The 20,691-nt window shown below is 39.3% G+C and overlaps 1 protein-coding gene across 1 annotated transcript; it reads left to right on the plus strand.

Annotated features, from left to right (window-relative positions):
* Positions 1-14,401: 14,401 nt before the first annotated feature.
* On the plus strand, positions 14,402-16,071 carry LOC142172089 (putative expansin-B14). Its single transcript, XM_075235860.1, has 4 exons — positions 14,402-14,546; positions 14,915-15,027; positions 15,394-15,569; positions 15,741-16,071. The coding sequence occupies exons 1-4, from the start codon at positions 14,402-14,404 to the stop codon at positions 16,069-16,071; spliced, it is 765 nt and encodes a 254-aa protein (XP_075091961.1).
* The last annotated feature ends 4,620 nt before the right edge of the window (positions 16,072-20,691 follow it).

Consider the following 20,691-nt stretch of genomic DNA (forward strand, 5'->3'; position numbering starts at 1 on the left):
CAGCTCTGCACCTGCGCAAATCCAGCCACATCTACGGCATCGCACCTGCGGCCAATTCCTCGCAAGTGCGATCACACCAGAAAACTCCCAACTTTAGCAATGCACTAAATCTCACTTTTGATCCGTTAACCATCCGAAATCCACTCGAGACCCCTCGGGACCTCAATCAAACATACCAACAAGTCCTAAAACACAATACGAACTTCGTCGAGCCCTCAAATCACCTTAAACAACATCAAAACATGAATCGCACCCCAATTCAAGCCTATTGAAACTAAGGAAATTCCAACTTCTACAAACGACGCTGAAGCCTATCAAATCATGTCCGATTGACGCCATATTTTGCACACAAGTCACAAATGACACCACAGACCTACTCCAACCCCCAGAATTCCAATCCGAGCCCGGTAACCATAAAGCCCACTCCCGGTCAAACTTCTAAATTTCCAACTTTCGCTATTTCAAGCCTAATTCAACTATAGACCTCCAAATCACAATCCGGATATGCTCTTAAGTCCAAAAGCACCCAACAGAGCTAACAGAAACTACCAAAACTCCATTCCGGAGTCTTCTACACATAAGTCCACATTCGATCAACCTTTTTAACTTAAGTTTTCATCCTTGACACTAGGTGTCTTAATTCATTCTGAAACCTCACCAGACCCGAACTGGCGGGAGTCTATGCTTCTCCCCCAGTCTGAGATGTGGCAGGAGCAAGTGGAATTAATCCAACCTGAGTAAGGGGGTGAACATGCTCAGAAACAGGGCTAGAGTCTCCTTGAGGACTGGTGCAGCAATAGGTTCATTAGGTGCCTGCCCTCTAGCTGGAGCTACTGGGGGCTCCTCTGTAGAAGCTCGTGCGGGTGCTCTGGCTGCACCACGTGAACGTCCTCGGCCTCTACCCCAGCCCCGGCCTCTCGCGGCTCTAGTAGAGGGCGCGGGTGCCTGGTCATCAGATCCGCATGTATGTGTCCTCACCATCTGTGAGAGAATAGAATACAAACGTTTAGAATTTTGAAGTCAGAAATTTTTGCACGACAAAGAATCAAAGAAATGTAGTTTTCCTAACTGTTCCATAGCCTCCCGAAGATAAGTACAAATGTCTCTGTACCGATCCGCGAGACTCTAATAAACCGGCTTGTGACTCACGACATCTATGAACCTAGAGCTCTGATACCAACTTGTCACGACCCAATTTTCCTTCCGTAAGACGTCATGACGGTACCTAGTATCTAGGTAAGCCTAACATAATGCGAAAATAACAAAATGGAAGTAAAACTTAACAATTAACTACAACAGATAACTAAATAACTGATAACAATGTCATTCGGCATGTACAATAATCAACACTCTAGTAATACACAGTATTCCCAAAACCCGGAACATCATAAGTCACAAGCTACAAAAGGAAACTAGTATCTCTATACCGCAGATAGGGGTCTTTATAAAAACCCAAAAAAACGAACCAAATCGAAAACCAAACTAAACCGACCAAAAAAACCGATACATTTTGGTTAGGTTTTGGTTTTGAATTTTAAAAACCGATCAAATTTTGTTTGGTTTTGGTTTTAATAAAAAAATAACAGATAAAACCCGAACCAAACCGACTATAGAAGTAGCTATTTCAAATTTATTATTACACCTATATATATGTATATTTTTGTACAAAGTTTCTAGCATTTTATGGTACATGTTAATCGTTTTCACCTTTAGTACAGTTCTTTGCATTTACATTCTAGTTTGATTGGTAATTTTCTTTTGCTAAGTATATGAATCCATTTTATGTTAAAATAATCTATTTTTAATCGAGTCCTTAAATTATTCATCACTATTTGATTCAATTATCATCAATATATCTTTTAAATGATAGATTTCTCAAAGGGCAATTGATTAGATAGTGTTACATTGAAAATGCATCCTCCGGAATATGGGTTTGGTAGTGTATGTCTCAAATTGAAGAAAAACCCGATAAATAACCAAAAAACCCGAAAAGCCGACAAAACTCGACATAAACTGAATCGATAAAAAACAACTTAATTAGTTTGGTTTGGTTCTAATATTTAAAAAACTGACTTACTTGGTTTGGTTTCTTTTTAGGGAAAAACCGATCCAAACCGAACCATGAACACCCCTAACAGCAGAGTCTAATGAAAAGAAGTACGAAAGATAAATGACATGGGAGAGAATAGAGGGGGACTCCGAGGTCTACGGACGCGGCAAATGTACCTTGAAGTCTCCGTACAGCAGCAAGCACTTTCAGCTAATAGCGGGGCTGATAAGAAGCACATGGATCTACATAAAAAACATGTGCAGAAGAGTAGCATGACTACACCACAATGGTACCCAGTAAGTGCCAAGCCTAACCTCGGTAGAGTAGTGACGAGGTCAGGCCAGGGCCCACTGGTATATAACAAATAAAGTAGGAGAATGTAGCAATATAATAAGAGACTAGAATTTAACAAAAAAGACAACACAGCAAAATAGCAACACAACACTCAGGATTAAACAGCAAGAGATCTCCCGAGATACCGTCTCGTAGTCCCAAAGTAAATATGCAAAGAAATCTCCCGAGGTACCGCCTCGCAGTCTCAAAATTAAATGTGCAGGAAGAACTCCCGAGGTACCGCCTTATAGTCTCAGAAGTAAATATGCAGGGAGAACTCCCGAGGTACCGCCTCGTAGTCTTAAAAGTAAATATACAGGGAGAAATCCCTAGGTACCGCCTCGTAGTCTCAAAAGTAAATATGTAGGGAGAACTCCCGAGGTACCGCCTCGTAGTCTCAAAAGTCAATACTCAACTCAAACCGATAAATACAACAGTTAATAGCAAGAATTCTACAGTTAAGACTAATAAAGGTCAAGGAGAAGCAGGAAATCAACTAGGCATGTTGCACAGAGTTCAAATAAGCATTTAAAACACATAAACATGCGATATTAAGCTAAACAGGATAACTACACATGTTGATATAACTCAATTAAGATGAAAACAGGTTACTACTCAGTAAAAGTCGGGTTTTACAACAAATGGCCAGTGTACGCACTCGTCACCTCACGTACACGGCGCTCACATATCACAACAGTACCAAATCCTAAGGGGTCCCCTCCCCCAAGGTTCGGCAAGCTACTTACCTCGTACTAAGTTCAATCAATCAGTAAGAATGCCCTTTCCTCGATTATCCAAATCTGAATGGCCCAAATCTAGTCAAAAATAATTACATATCATCAATACAACTATAATAGACTAATCTAATTAATGAAATCAAGACTTTAACAAGAATTTCGAAAATCGTCCTAAAACGTCGACTCGTACCCACGTCTCGGAATCAGGTAAGAGTCACAAAATATGAACACCCATTCACTCACGAGTATACTTGTACCAAAATTATTCAAATTCAATATCAAAATCCCAACCAAAACCCAAAAACATAGTTGAAGAACTTCTCCCATTTTTCCCAAATGTTTCAACTCAAATCCGAAATTAAAGGATGGAATTAATGATATATTAGTGGAATATAACCAAAAACAAGTGAAGAATCATTACCCAATCGATGCCTCTGAAAATCCCTAAAAATCTCATCCAAATACGAGCTCCCTGTCTCAAGTTTCTATAAAAATGGCCAACCCTTATTTTTTGGAAACTTTAGTACTGCCCAGGCATCCCTTCTTCGCGAACGCGGCCACATCCTCGCGTTCGCATAGCACATAATTGATTTAGTCCAAAATCCTTCATCGCGAACGCGATGGTCTACTCGCGAATGAGAAGGTTACTCAGCTCGACCTTACGCGAATGCGGAACCAGCATCGCAAACGCGTAGGCAAAATGGCCCGGAGACTCAGTCGACCAACTTCCTCAATGCGAACGTGACACCACATTGCGAACGCGTAGACCAATTACATCAGAGCATCGCGAAAGCGAGACCTCCATCGCGAACGCGAAAAACAAATCCCACCTGCCTCCAGTTCCTCTTCGCGAATGCAGATCTCCCATCGTGAACGCGAAGAAGGAAACCAGCAACTCGAAAACCAGAAAAATTTGCAATCTTTCACAAGTCCAAAATGATCTGTTAACCACCCGAAATCAACCCGAGGCCCCCGGGACCTCAGCCAAACATTCCTACAAGTCCTAAAACACAATATGAACTTAGTTGAGCCTTTAAATCACATCAAACAATGCTAAAACAGGAATCACCCTCCAATTCAAACTTAATAAACTTTGAAACTTCAAACTTCTACAACCGATGCCGAACATATCAAATCACGTCCGATTGACCTCAAATTTTGCACACAAGTCATAATTGACATTACATACCTACTCCAACTTTCGGAATCGGTATTCGAACCCGATATCAAAAAGTCCAATTCCGGTCAAACTTCCCAAAAATTTGACTTTCGCCATTTCAACCCTAAATCAGCTATAGACCTCCAATTCACATTCCGGACACCCTCCTAAGTCCAAAATCACCCAACAGAGCTAACGGAATCGACGAAACTCCATTCTGGAGTCGTCTTCACACAGTTCCAATTACGGTCAAAATCCTAAGACTTAAGCTTCCGTTTTAGGGACTTAGTGACCCTAATCAGTCCAAAACCATAAATAGAACCTCCTGGCAAGTCACATAAGCAAAACAAGATACAGGGAAAGCAGTAAATAGGGGATCGGGGCTAATACACTCAAAAAGACCGGCCGGGTCATTACATCCTCCCCCTATTAAAACAACCGTTCATCCTCGAACGAGCATAGAGACATACCTGAAGTGGTAAAAAGATGAGGATAGCGGTTGCGCATTTCATGCTCGGTCTCCCAAGTTACCTCCTCGATCGGCTGACCCCTCTACTAAACCTTCACGGAAGTAATGTTCTTTGACCTCAGCATTCCAACTTGCCTGTCCAAAATAGCCACCGGCTTCTTAACATAAGATAAATCCTTGTCCAACTAGACTGAGCTGAAATCCAAAACATGAGACGGATCACCGTGATACTTCCGGAGTATAGAAATATGGAATACTTGGTGAACTCCTGCTAGACTGGGAGGCAAGGCAAGCTCATAAGCAACCTCCCCAACACGTCGCAACACCTCAAATGGGCCGATAAACCTTGGGCTCAGCTTACCCTTCTTTTCGAACCTCATAACACCCTTCATGGGTGACACCCGGAGCAGGACCCACTCTCCAACCATGAATGCAACATCGCGAACCTTCTGCTCCGCATAACTCTTCTGTCTGGACTGAGATGTGCGAAGTCGATCCTGAATCACCTTAACCTTCTCCTGAGCATCCTGAACCAAGTTTGTACCCAATAACCTAGCCTCTCCCGGCTCGAACCAACCCACTAGAGACCGACACCGCCTACCATATAGAGCCTCATACGGTGCCATTTGGATGCTTGACTGATAACTGTTAATATATGCAAACTCTGCAAGTGGCAAGAGTTGGTCCCAAGCACCCCCAATATTTATCACACGCACGAAGCATATCCTCCAATATCTGGATAGTGCACTCAGACGGTCCATCCTTCTGAGGGTGAAATATTGTGCTTAACTCCACTCGAGTACCTAACTCCTGCTTTACAGCCCTCCAGAACCATGATGTAAACTGTGTACCTCAGTCAGAGATAATAGATACCGGTACACCATGAAGCCTGATAATCTCGCGGATATAAATTTGAGCCAACTGCTCGGAAGAATAGGTAGTCATCATATGAATGAAATTAGCTGATTTGGTTAGCCTATCCACAATCATCTAAACTGCATCCAACTTCCACTGAGTCCGTGGAAGCCCAACAACAAAATTCATAGTGATCCGCTCCCATTTTCACTCTGGAATCTCTAACTTCTGAAGCAACTCACCTGGCCGCTGATGCTCATACTTCACATGCTAGCAATTTAGGCACCGAGTTACATATTCCACTATGTCCTTCTTCATTCTTCTCCACCTATAATGCTGCCTCAAGTCCTGATACATCTTTACGGCACCCGGATGAATGGAATATCGCGAACTGTGAGCCTCCTGGAGAATCAACTCATGCAACCCATCCACATTGGGCACACATAGCCTGCCCTACATCCTCAATGCACCTTCATCCCCAATAGTGACCTCCTTAGCATCACCGTGCTGGACCGTGTCCTTAAGGACAAGCAGATGGGGTACATCATACTGACGCTCCCTGATATGATCATAAAGAGAAGACCGAGAAACCACGCAAGCCAATACTCGACTCGGCTTAGAAATATCCAATATAACAAACTGGCTGGCTAAGGCCTGAACATCCAACGCCAATGGCCTCTCTGCTGCTGGTAGATATGATAAGCTCCCCAAACTATCCGCCCAGCGACTCAAAGAATCGGCCACCACATTGGCCTTCTCGGAATGGTACAAAATGGTGATATCATAATCCTTAACCAGCTCCAACCACCTCCGCTGGCGCAAGTTAAGATCCTTCTATTTGAAGAGATACTACAAACTCCGGTGATCAGTGTAAATCTCACAAGGGACACCGTAAAAATAGTGCCGCCAAATCTTTAAGGCATGAACAATAGCTGCTAACTCGAGGTCGTGGACAAGGTAGTTCTTTTCATGCACCTTCAGTTGTCGGGACGCGTAGGCAATCACCCTGCCGTCCTGCATCAACACTGCGCCGAGACCAATACGCGAAGCATCACAATATATAGTATAAGACCCCGAACCTATAGGCAATACCAATATTGGGGCTGTAGTCAAAGGTGTCTTGAGCTTCGGAAAGCTCTCCTCACACTCCTCTGTCCACATGAACGGAGCACCCTTATGGGTCACCTGGTCATAGGTGTTGCAATAGATGAGAAACCCTCTACAAATCGACGGTAATACCCCGCCAAACCAATAAAACTTTGGATCTCTGTAGCAGAGGATGGTCTGGGCCAACTCTGCACTGCTTCAACCTTCTTCGGATCCACTTGGATCCCATCACTCGATACTACATGACCCAAGAATTCCACTGAGTAATGCCAAAACTTACACTTTGAAAATTATGCATACAACTTCTTTTCTCTCAAGATCTGAAGCACAGTCATCAGGTGCTGTTCATGATCCTCTCGAGCCCGAGAGTACACCAGAATGTCATCAATAAACACAATGACGAATGAGTCAAGATAGGGTCAGAACACACTGTGCATAAATGTTGCTGGAGCATTAGTCAGCCCAAATGACATCACAAGAAACTCATAGTGACCATACCGAGTCCTGAAAGCAATATTCGGGATATATGGATCCCGAATCTTCAACTGATGATAACTTGAACGTAAGTCAATCTTGGAAAACACTCTGGCACCATGTAACTGATCAAATAGGTCATCAATACGAGGCAATGGATACATGTTCTTCACTGTGACTTTGTTCAACTGGCGGTAATCAATACACATCCGCATAGAACCATCCTTCTTCTTTAAAAATAAGACAGGATCAATCCAAGGTGACACACTGGGCCGAATGAAGCCCTTATCAATCAACTCTTGTAACTGCTCCTCCAACTCCTTCAACTCAGGAGGAGCCATACGATATGGAGGAATAGAGATGTGCTGAGTGCCCGACAACAAATTAATGCTAAAGTCAATATCTTTGTCGAGCGGTATGCCCGAAAGATCAGCTGGAAATATATCCGGAGAATCCCTCACTACTGGAACTGACTCAACTGTAGGGGTATCAATACTAACATCTCTTACATAAGCTAGACACGCGTCACACCCCTTCTCAACCATTCGTTGAGCTTTAAGAAATAAAATAACTCTGCTAGGAGTATACTCTAAGGTACATCTCTACTCTAATTGCGGTAATCCTGCCATAGCCAGCGTCACGGTTTTGGCGTGACAAACAAGAATAGCATAATGGGGCGACAACAAGTCTATGCCCAAAATAATATCAAAGTGTACCATGCTGAGCAATAATAAATTGGCTCTGGTCTCAAAACCACTAAGAGCAACCAAACACGACCGATACACACGGTCTACAATAATAGAATCTCCCACAGGTGTAGACACATAAATAGGAAAACTCAAAGAATCACGGGCTACGCCCAAATACAGAGTAAAATAAGAGGACACAAAGGAATAAGTATATCCTAGATCAAATAAGACAGACGTATCTCTATGACAGACCGGGACAATACCTGTAATCACAGAGTCGGAAGCAACTACTTCTGTATGAGCGGGAAGAGCATAATATCTGGTCTGGACTCCCCCTCTAGGGCGACCTCGACCTCCCCAACCTCCACCTCGAGCTGGCTGAGCAGGTGGGGTGGTAGTTGGTGCTGTAATCATAGCCTGAGGACCCGGTAGAGCACGTTGTGCCTGAGAAGTCTGTGGAGGTGCATCCCTCCTAAGTCTGGGGCAATCCCTCACCATATGGCGAGTGTCGCCACACTTAAAAAAAGTTCTCAGAGGGCGTGACTGTTGTGACTGGCTCGGGCTAGGTCTGCTGGACTGACCGCTAAAAGCACCCCGTGCAGAAGGTGCACTAGATACTGGCGGTGCATAATAAGGCTCCTGGGGCCGGAATACCACTGGCGGCTGGAAGAGCTGAATGAACGGGGCTCTAATATGGAGAGTTGCAGTTGGAGCATGAGTACCACTATCAGTGCCAGACTCTCGAGACCTCTTGGCCTCCCTCTCCTCTCTCTCCCGACCAAGAATACCCTCCAATCTCCTAGCAATACACATAACCTGTAGGTAAGAAATATCCATCTCAAACTCCCGGGTCATGCTAAGCTTGATACTGGGGTGGAGTCCCTCAATAAACCGACGAACCCTCTCTCGAACCGTGGCAACCAAGGCTGGTGCATGTTGGGCCAAATCGCTGAAGAGAACTGCATACTCTGACAAAGTCATAGCACCCCGGTGCAAATGCTCCAACTCCGTACGCCATGTGTCTCTGAGACTCTGAGGAACATACTCCCTCAAGAACATGTCTGAGAACTGAGTCCATATAAGTGAAGCTGCCTCAGCCGGACTACCCAACTCATAAGAACACCACCACTAATAGGCTACTCCTCTAAGCTGGAATATAGTAAAAGAAACCCCACTCGACTCTGCTACACCCATAGTACGGAGAATACGGTGACACTCCTCCAGAAAACCCTCGGCATCCTCTGAAGCCAATCCACTGAAGGTAGGAGGGTGGTACTTCTTGTACCTCTCAAGTTTGAGTTGCTCTGCCTCAAAAACTGTTTCCCTAACCTTGGGCTGAGTTGGAGCTACCGGCTTTATCGGTATAATCTTTGGAACCCAGTTGAACTGAACCCGCTGCTCTAGAGTACCGGCGATGGGAGTCTGTGCTCTTCCCCCGGCCTGAGATGTGTCAGGAGCAAGTGGAATCAATCCAGCTTGAGTAAGGTGCTAAAAATACTTAGAAACTGGGCTAGAGCCTCCTAGAGGGTTGGTGCAGGAACAGGTTCCTCTGGTGCCTGCCCTCCAACTGGAGCTACTGGGGCTCCTCTGTAGCAGCTCGTGCGGGTGCTCTGGCTACACCACGTAGACGTCCTCGGCCTCTACCCCGGCCCTTGCCTCTCACGGCTCTAGCAGGGGGCGCGGGGTGCCTGGTCATCAGATCTGCATGTACGTGTCCTCACCATCTGTGAGAGAATAGAATACAGAAGTTTAGAATTTTAAAGTCAACAATTTTTGCACGACAAAAAATCAAAGAAGTTTAGTTTTCCTAGCTGTTCCATAGCCTCCCGAAGATAAGTAGAGACGTCTCCATACCGATCCGCGAGACTCTAATAAACCGGCTTGTGACTCACGACACCTATGAACCTAGAGCTTTAATACCAACTTATCACGACCCAATTCTCCTTCCGTAAGTCGTCGTGATGGCGCCTAGTCTGTACAACTAGGTAAGCCTACCACAATGCGGAAATAACAAAATGAAAGTAAAACTTAACAACGAACTGCAACAGATAACTAAATAACTCGTAACCATATCGCTCGACATGTACAATAACCAACACTCTAGTAATACACAGTATTCCCAAGACCCGGAACATTATACGTCACAAGCTATAGAAGGAAACTAGTATCTCTATACAGCAGATAGGGGTATTTATAAAAACCCAAAAAATGGAACCAAACCGAAATCCAAACCAAACTGACCAAAAAACCCGATAATTTTTGGTTTGGTTTGGGTTTGGTTTTGAATTTTAAAAACCGATCAAATTTGGTTTGGTTTTGGTCTTAATCAAAAAATAACCGAAAAACCCGAACCAAACCGACTATAGAAGTAGTTATTTCAAATTTATCATTACACCTATATATATGTATATTTTTGTACAAAGTTTCTAACATTTTATGGTACATGTTAATCGTTTTCACCTTTAGTACAGTTCTTTGCATTTACATTCTAGTTTGATTGGTAATTTTCTTTTGCTAAGTATATGAATCCATTTTATGTTAAAATAATCTATTTTTAATCGAGTCCTTAAATTATTCATCACTATTTGATTCAATTATCATCAATATATCTTTTAAATGATAGATTTCTCAAAGGACAATTGATTTGATAGTGTTACATTGAAATTATATCCGCCGGAATATGTGTTTGGTAGTGTATGTCTCATATTGAAGAAAAATCCGATAAATAACCAAAAAACCGAAAAACGTACAAAGCCCGACATAAACCGACTCGATAAAAAATAACTTAATTAGTTTGGTTTGGTTCAAATATTTGAAAACCCGACTTACTTGGTTTGGTTTTTTTTTAGGAAAAAATCGATCCACACCGAACCATGAACATCCCTAACAGCAGAGTCTAATAAAAGGAAGTACGGAAGGTAAATGATATATGAGAGAATAGAGGGGGACTACGAGGTATGCGGACGCGGCAGATGTACCTTGAAGTCTCCGTACAGTAGCAAGTACTCTCAGCTAATAGCGGGGCTGATAAGAAACACTTGGATCTGCACACAAAACATGTGCAGAAGAGTAGCATGAGTACACCACAACGGTACCCAGTAAGTGCTAAGCCTAACCTCGGTAGAGTAGTGACGAGGTCAGGTCAGGGCCCACTGGTATATAACAAATAAAGCAGGAGAATGTAGCAATATAATAAGAGACTAGAATTTAAAAAAAGGAAAACACAGCAAAATAGAAACACAACAAGCAGGATTAAATAGTAGGGTATCTCCCGAGATACCGTCTCGTAGTCCCAAAGTAAATATGCGAAGAGATCTCCCTAGGTACCGCCTCGTAGTCTCAAAAGTAAATGTGCAGGGAGAACTCCCGAGGTACCGCCTCGTAGTCTCAGTAGTAAATATGCAGGGAGAACTCCCGAGGTACCGCCTCGTAGTCTCAAAAGTAAATATACAGGGAGAACTCCCGAGGTACCGCCTCGTAGTCTCAAAAGTAAATATGCAGGGAGAACTCCCGAGGTACCGCCTCGTAGTCTCAAAAGTAAATACACATCTCAAATCGATAAATACAACAGTTAACAGTAAAAATTCTACAGTTAAGACTGATAAAGGTCAAAGAGAAGTAGGAAATCAACTAGGCATGCTGCACAAAGTTCAAATAAGTAGTTAAAGCATGTAGACATGTGATATTAGGCTAAACAGGATAACTACACATGTTGGTATAACTCAATTAAGATGAAAATAGGTTACTACTAAGTAAAAGTCGGGTTTTACAACAAATGACATGTGTACGCACTCGTTACCTCACGTACACGGCGCTCACATATCACAACAGTGTCAAATCCTCAGGGGATTTCCCCCACACAAAGTTAGGCAAGCCACTTACCTCGTACAAAGTTCAATCAATCAGTAAGAATGCCCTTTCCTCAATTATCCGACTCTGAATGGCCCAAATCTAGCCAAAAATAATTACATATCATAAATACAACTACAATAGACTAATCTAATTAATGAAATCAAGACTTTAACAAGAATTTCAAAAATCTTCCTAAAAAGTCAAGCCGGACCCACGTCTAGGAATCGGGTAAAAGTCACAAATATTGAATACTCATTCACTCACGAGTTCACTCGTACCAAAATTATCCAAATCCGATATCAAAATCCCAACCAAATCTCAAAAACATAGTTGAAGAACTTTTCCTATGTTTCCCAAAATTTTCAATCTAAATCCGAAATTAAAGGATGAAATTAATGATAGATTAGTGGGATATAACTAAAAACAAGTGAAGAATCACTACCCAATCGATGTTTCTGAAAATCCCTAAAACTCTCGTCCAAATTTGAGCTCCCAATCTCAAGTTTTGATAAAAATGGCCAACCCTCGTTTTTTGGAAACTTTAATACTGCCCAGGCATCCCTTCTTTGCGAACGCGGCCACATCCTCGCGTTCGCGAAGCACATAATTGCCTCAGTCCAAAATCCTTCATCGCGAACGCGATGGTCTACACGCGAATGTGAAGGTTACTCAGCTCGACCCTACGCGAATGCGGAACCAACATCGCGAACACGTAGGCAAAATGGCCTGGAGACTCAGTCGACCAACTTCCTCAACGCGAACGCGAGACCACATCGCGAAAGCGTAGTCCAATTACCTCAGAGCTTCACGAATGCGGGACCTCCATCGCGAATGCAAAGCACAAATCCCACCTGCCTCCAAATCCTCTTCGCGAACGTAGATCTCCCATCACGAACGCGAAGAAGGAAACCAGCAACTCAAAAACCAGAAAAATCTGCAATCTTTCACAAGTCCAAAATGATCCGTTAACCACCCCAAATCAACCCGAGGCCCCTGGAACCTCAACCAAATATACCTACAAGTCCTAAAACACCATACGAACTTAGTCGAGCCTTCAGATCACATAAAACAATGCTAAAAACGTGAATCACCCTCCAATTCAAACTTAATGAATTTTAAAACTTCAAACTTCTACAACCGATGCCAAAACAAAACAAATCACGTCCGATTAACCTCAAATTTTTCACACAAGTCATAATTGACATTACGGACCTACTCCAACTTCCAGAATCAGAATCCAACCCCGATATCAAAATGTCCACTTCCGGTCAAACTTCCCAAAATTTCGACTTTCGCCATTTGAAACCTTAATCAGCTACAGACCTCCAATTCACATTCCGGACAAACTCCTAAGTCAAAAATCACCCAACGGAGCTAACAGAACCAACGAAACTCCATTCCGGAGTCGTCTTCACACAGTTTCAATTACGGTCAAAATCCAAAGACTTAAGCTTCCGTTTTACGGACTAAGTATCCCCAATCACTCCAAAACCATAAACATAACCTCCCGGCAAGTCATATAAGCAGAAAAAAATACGGAAAAAGCAGAAAATAGAGGATCGGGGCTAATAAACTCAAAATGACCGGTCGGGTCGTTATATAATACATGTATTCTTATTTCAAATTCTAGATTTTCTCATAATTCATATATGGATACTATTTACCCTATATGGGAAATTTTATGTTGGGATTAATTATTTATTTATTCGTTTACACTAATCAAACACTGTATTGGTTAAACACTTGATTAATCAAACGATCCCTAATTATGTAGAGTGACACTTGTTGACAGGTTTATGATGTTGTAGCCAAGTCTAAGCTAAGGACTTTGAGATAAGCGGAGTCTATACCCTCTAAATGCTCATTTAGACTAAATTTAACATTTCAATTGGTTAGAAAATTGCAAGATAAATTCTAATATATACCTTATTGGACAATCATGTATATGTGGGAACAAACGTGTACATGATTTTAAAGTTACAATTGAAATCAGAACAATTTGAGCTTCAAATAAATTTGTGGACGCTTGTATGAATTTCCAAAGTTGCGCTGTACAATGTTTCAACTTCAGTCATGTATCATATATATATATATAATATATTACATGTGTTTTGTACTAATTTGCAGTATTGCATAAGTGATCACATTATGCATATAAGTGAGTTTGTTATATAAAGGTAGAAATGCTTGTTATAAAAGAAAAGAATGAGGTTATAGCACCGCAAAAAATGCTTATGATGAAAAACGTTTTATCATTTGAAAAAGTCAAGCCAAGTGTTTATTAATCAATATATTTTTCTTTTGATCTTCTCAACTTATGGTTAGTTGTTATGCATTTCGATATGTTTACTGCATGCCTCTTGTTCTGTGATTGTAGATGCCTCAAATCATATGGTGTTTAGTTGGTATATGACAAAAAGAAATAAATGAATTAAAGAGAAGATGAGAATCATGAGATGTAATAATATTTAAATTTTCAGCATCTCCAAACTAAATAGTAAGGCAATAAAGTTCTTACCTTAAATTAGCAAAATGGTTCATTTTTCATAATTAGTATCCTCAACAGAATAATATTCATTTTTTACTATAAATAGTACCAATTAACATGGCATTGCATAAGCAATTAGCAAAAAATATTAGAGCGTCACTTAGTTAATCAAAGATAATTACTAGATCATGGCTGCAAATTTTCCTCATGGTCTTTTCCTTTGGATTTTTGTAGCTTTTTGCTCGTGTTTGTTTAGATTTTCCTCTTGCCAACCAAGTGGTTATTCACAAGCTGTTGCAACATTTTATATAAATCCTACTAGTCCCGGGAGTGGTAATGTCTTAAAATGTCGTTTGTTTCTACTCTCTTTTTTCTTAAGATATATGAAGTAGCCTACTAGATTAAAATTAAATTAACCTACTTTAGATTTCAAATACAATTTTGAAGATAAATCTTAGTAGTTCGATTGTTGGATATCTGAATTTTACATTGTTTGTAAGGGTTTGATTTGCATTTTGTAATCCGCTTATCAAGTTTCTCTTCCTTCCCCTTTATAATAAAAGGTATCTACAAATGGAATTTTGTAGACACCTGTTCACCGAAATGGCTTGATCAATATAGTCTTGATTTTTACATACTTCATTAATGATTATCGGGCTAAATGATTGAAAATATATTTTATTCTTACTATTTTGTTCTAGGTGGAGCATGTGGGCTCGAAAATGACGTAGCAAGCGCTCCCTACAATGCAATGATCACGGCCGGAAATCAAGCGCTTTTTAAGCAAGGTGCTGGATGTGGTGCATGCTACCAGGTAGAGTGGCTGGGATTCAATTGAATTTCCTTCTTCGGAAAGTTATATAACATAAATTGGGTAAACATAAATTTAAAATACATAAATTTTTAAATCTCCTTATAAGAGAAAATATAGGTACATGCAAATTTCAAATGTAACATTTTTAAACTTTTGGAATCCCCTTGATAGAATACCTGATTCTGCCACTGATCTTGTAAATTTATAATTTGTAGAACAACACATCTTATGTTGCATGAGATGACAAGAAAATAAAACTCTGAAATAAAAGAGATAATGTGCATGAATATTTTAGTTTCATGCATAAATGCATGACATCTCTAAAATATCGGCATTGTTTTTCAAGTATTATGCACCCAAAATCAGAATCCGCATTGTTCAGGGAATCCAATAACATTAACCCTTACAGATGAGTGCCCAGGAGCATGCAATAATGATCCGGTTCACTTTGATATAAGTGGAATTGCCTTTGAAAAATTGGCAAAGTCTGGCGAAGCTTCACAATTATATAATGCAGGAAGAATCTCGATTTTTTACCGAAGGTGAGTTATTTTACAAAAACTACTTCATTTGTTCCATCTTATAAGAAGGTTTTATATTTGGGGGGAGGGGGGATAGGAAGCAATAAATTGATTTTTTTTTCCCCTCTTATTTTCCTTCCGAGGAAAACTGCTAATGCATTAATTTTTTTTAATTTTTATTGAACCTTACAGGGTAGCATGCAATTACAATACAAATATTATATTTAAGGTGGACAAAGGTTCCAATCCTAATTTTTTCGCAGTTACATCTGAAGCAGTAGATGGGGATGGGGACCTTTCTTTAGTTGAAATCCAAACAAGCAATTCAAGTTGGGTACCAATGCAACGAATGATTGGCGCAACTTGGAGTGTTGACATGCAACCAAACACACAGAAACCTCCTTTTTCCCTTAGACTTACTTCAGAAATAAAGAAGAGTGTCACTGCCCCAAATGTCATTCCAAACGGTTGGCAACCAAGATCAATTTACAAATCAAATGTTAATTTCCCCAATAAACTATAGGCTGAAAGTAATTAAGAAGGGAACAATATTAGGGTACGATATAGATTGTTGAATACCATTTATTTACCTACCCTATCAAATATGATTAATAAAGTAAAAATACCTTCTTTAATTTATTCGAATATGCGACTAATTCTATTTCATGCTTTTCTTTAGTTTAAGCTCTCTAACAAAATAAAAAATGGCTACCAAACGAGACAAAACTCAAATTGGTCACATACACTTGGAGAATTCTTGGATCCACGTGGCCAGAGAAATCAAACATTGAATGAAAGAAAACAAAGACAATTAGAGGGAAGAAAGAAAAAAATACAAACATTAACTAAAAAAGAAGGAACAAAGAAAAATCAAATTTTTTCACAAAATCTATTGATATTAAATTCCCTTCTTATTTTAAGAGGAGATTTATATTTTTGAATGCATAATCATTTAGTCTTAAGATCCACAATATGTTTCCAGATTTTTTTTTCCAAACTACATCTTCAAAAAATGACGATAGAAACAAAAGTCTTAACTAAGAATCCAACACATTTCACATCTAGTAAAGGAAAACTGGTTGCCAATAAAAAAAATGTAGATGAGTCTTGCACATGAGATTACCCCAGAACTATTTCAGATATCTAGAAAGAAAACTACTTGAAAATAAAAAGCTATATTAATAATGCTACATCTTCCATTTCTCATGTTCTACTTTATTATTAGAAAAGTGAAATTGAGTACCCTCTTATTGATTTGAACAAATAGAATAACTAAAACTGAAAACTCTGCCCCTAAGCTTTCTGATACATTCACTTTTGACTCATTACTACCTTTGGATGTCACGAACCAAAATTCATTAAGGTCGTGATGGCGCCGGACACTACTATCAGGCAAGCCAACAATAAATACTAAATTGGGTTCTCATTTTTATTACTTTTGAAATCATATTTTTCTTTAATATACATAGTAAATAATGAGAATTTACAGAGTAAATAATAATACTTTAAACAAATTCAATACAGTACAACCCACGATCCTCCCAAAACATGATGTCACAAGTGCATGAGCATTTACTAGGAATATAAAATAAAATACAGCAACTGTCCGGAATACGAATTAAACAGAAAAAATATAAATAACTCTGAAGGAGACTCTACTGGTTGCGGATCGTAATATAGAATGCAGCTCACCTAAGTCTCCGCATTAACCAAACCTCTGCGCCCACAAGGTTGCTAGACATATACGTACCTGTACAAAAATGTGCAGCAAGTGTAGCATGAGTACGTAAATAACGTGTACCCAGTAAGTATCAAGCCTAATCTCGAAGAAATAGTGACGAGAGGTCGACTTTGACATTCACTAAGGGTCAATGATATTGAAATAGAAATATTTAAATCAACATGATTTATAGGAATGACAATAATTTTCTTTAACCAGCAACAATAATTAATTCTTGAAATGCGACAATTTTCAATTTATTAATTAACTTCGCACAAGCTGCAATTAAAATATCAAGGTATCGTGTAATTATTATTATTAGGCACGATTTCTGTCGAGGTCATACGGCCCGATCCAGAGTATCGTGTACACTGCCGAGGGACGTGCGGCGCGATCCATAGATGCATCTATGAGACATTTGGCCCGCTCCACAAGAAAAGAGGACATTTTCTTATGTACCTCCAAGATGAGAATATATTTATATTTATTAAGATTTATATACCAGGATGTACAGTTTATAGCAACAGTTAAATAATTTGAGCAAAAATTCAAGTATGTGAAATTTCAGTCTCTTATTATTTCCTCTAACAATTTACAACAAATATTTCAATATTTCAATTAACTAAAAGATGCAATTATCATAAGTAATTCATGATTCGAGTCCTAAACTATAAGGACTTAGCAATATTAGTAGTTACGCACGGACTCTCGTCACCTCGTGCGTACGTATCCCCCACAATTAACAATAATTATTAATTTAAATCACCTAGGGATAAATTCCCTCTTACAAGGTTACACAAGAGACTTACCTCGCTCTGAAGTTCCATAGTGGGCTCCCAAGCCTTTCAAACAACTCGACCGATGCCCAACGCTCCAAAACTCGCTTTCGCTTTATTAACATTCACAAACTTTTAATCCTCCTCCGACATCGTAACATTGAATAAAATGCTCATCCGCCACCAACAAATTGATATCTACAATTATAATCCCAAATATAATCAAAATGTGACTCAAAAATATTTATCAATATTCATATATGGCTCATAAGTTGGCTACAAGCCTCCGGCTCAAATTGTCTAATAGGTTCACTTACTAGCACATTCAACTCCACTCTTATCATTTAATATCTATTTGAAGTCATCAATGATAATACATTAATTTTTCAATACCGCCAAATTACTATTCATCGTCTTCCTTAACCAACATTTTCAAAACATTCAATTTGGTGATTACTTAGTTGAACACTTCCAACTAAGCTAGACAATGATTCTATAGGTTCATTGCATCCTTTAATTTCATTTCTAAGAACACTATTTATCTTTCCCTCATTTTCTCAAGGACAATATTCATGCCATGAACTAGGGTTTATGAAATCAATTAGCAAACCATAACAACTTAAAATAAATATTGGAATTACTCTCACCGACTCATAAGAAATGAGCTTGAAGCATTAGTATTACCTTCTTGAAGCTTTTCCTTAAAATTCCAATATTTGGGAAATTTGGTGTTCTTGAAAAACTTGAAAGATTTCTAGGGATTTCAAAGATTGAAGGATGTTAATACTAGTGTTAATAGGATGTTATTAACTTAAAATATCCAAAAAAAACTCACATTGTATTCTTAAGTAGTCCCCAAGGTCGAATCCACCATGAAAGAACCAATCCCTAGCTCAAGAAAATCCCCAAAAATGGTTGCTGCCCGTGACTGCCTTATATAGGCATAGGTGCTTCAACGAGTTGTACCTTGCGCTGTGCGGGTTGTACCTCGTATTACAAATTTTCCCCTACTGGACACCTTTTACTAAAATATCCATAACTCCTTGTAGAAATATCCAAATGACGAACGGTTTAAAGCGTTAGAAACTAGACTCGAAGATCTTTCATTTGATAGGTTGTACACCATATAACTCTTTATATATATATATATATATATATATATATATATATATATATATATATATATATATATATAGGCATGCTCGTCCAAAGTTAGGTTTTGTGTGTACTCATTTGGAACTTTAGTCTATCATGTAATTTCCAACTTGACTTAGACTTAGGGCTCTCCTTAGACTCCACATCACTTATAATATGACTCGTACACTTATTAACATACGAACATGTTGGAACCTTCAAATCCCGATTGCGAAGCCGTTTACTCAAAAATCCAACCTTAGTCAATTCTTCCAACTTAAAGATTTCGAAATGAGAATTTTCTTTCCAAATCAACTCCGAACTTCCCGAAATCAAATTCCGACCACGCGTACAAGTCATAATACCTGAAGTGAAGTTGCTCAGGGTCTCAAACCGCCGAACGACGCTCTAGGACTCAAAACGACCGGTTGGGTCATTACATTAGAGACATACCAGAGAGGCACTTCTCGCAAGAAACCAACCTCAGTAAGCTCTTTGGCCTCCTACTTCTTGTTTTCAATCGCGAAAGTTGCACCAAATCATAAAACAAAAGCAACAAAAAGTTACAAATGAAACCAGGAGCACTAAACTGAAAATGGATTCACATCTCATTTACACACACCAAGACTATCTTCCTATTGATAAATATGCCAAAAAGAACATGAAACTGGCTCGATTATACCAGCCTACTAAATTGGGTGTCGTAAATCAACATGTCACCACTAACCTGAATAATACTATTTATAGCTATAGCCTGATGTTATTTAAAGGCCTTTTATATTCAAATATGTGACACCTTTTACAGAAAACTGGTTGTATTGGCTGCATTTTATAGTTTTAAATTTTAACATCTTATGCACTGCCTAAGCAACAACGGAAACTATGAATATGCAATTGTCCCATCTATTTCCCTTTTTTTTTTTTTTTTTTTTTTTTTTGGGGGGGGGTGGGGGGGGGGGGGGGGGGGGGGGGGGGTGTGTTTGATAAAAATTGCAGAATATACAACAGGAGGAATATTCTCGAAATTTATTAAACTCTTATAACTTTTCCGAATTTGAAATGATATTTTATTGATAATTTTAAAATTAAATAGAACCTATTATTATTTAAGGTTCATATATGTTTTTGTGTTTAATTATTAAATTTGAATTACGATGAAAGCGTATATCAACAAAAACTTATTATTAGATTACTAAAAAGTAACTATCATATGTTATTGAAATAATTTTCCCATAAGAATATTTTAATAGATCATATATTTGTCAGTTTTTTCAATAACATATACTTACTTATCAAAATTTTATCTATAATTTTGACAAAATAAGATTAAAATACTATTCATGTACCCAAAAAATAAACAACAACCCATGTACCCAAAAAAATCAAAAACAAACCCGATAAAACTGAACCAATCTAAACCGACATATATAGTTGATTTGGTTGATTTTGATAAAAACCGAATCAACCCGACTCATGTACACTCCTACCTACTATATTTTTCAGACTTTACTTG

This window comes from Nicotiana tabacum, chromosome 17, assembly GCF_000715075.1.
Source record: "Nicotiana tabacum cultivar K326 chromosome 17, ASM71507v2, whole genome shotgun sequence".
NCBI lineage: Eukaryota > Viridiplantae > Streptophyta > Magnoliopsida > Solanales > Solanaceae > Nicotiana > Nicotiana tabacum.

Excerpts from the sequence above, each read along its gene's own strand:
- LOC142172089 (XM_075235860.1), top strand. The coding sequence starts at position 14,402 with ATGGCTGCAAATTTTCCTCATGGTCTTTTCCTTTGGATTTTTGTAGCT. Across the intron at positions 14,547-14,914 it reads TCCTACTAGTCCCGGGAGTG|GTGGAGCATGTGGGCTCGAA; the intron begins GTAATGTCTTAA and ends ATTTTGTTCTAG. Across the intron at positions 15,028-15,393 it reads GATGTGGTGCATGCTACCAG|AATCCGCATTGTTCAGGGAA; the intron begins GTAGAGTGGCTG and ends ACCCAAAATCAG.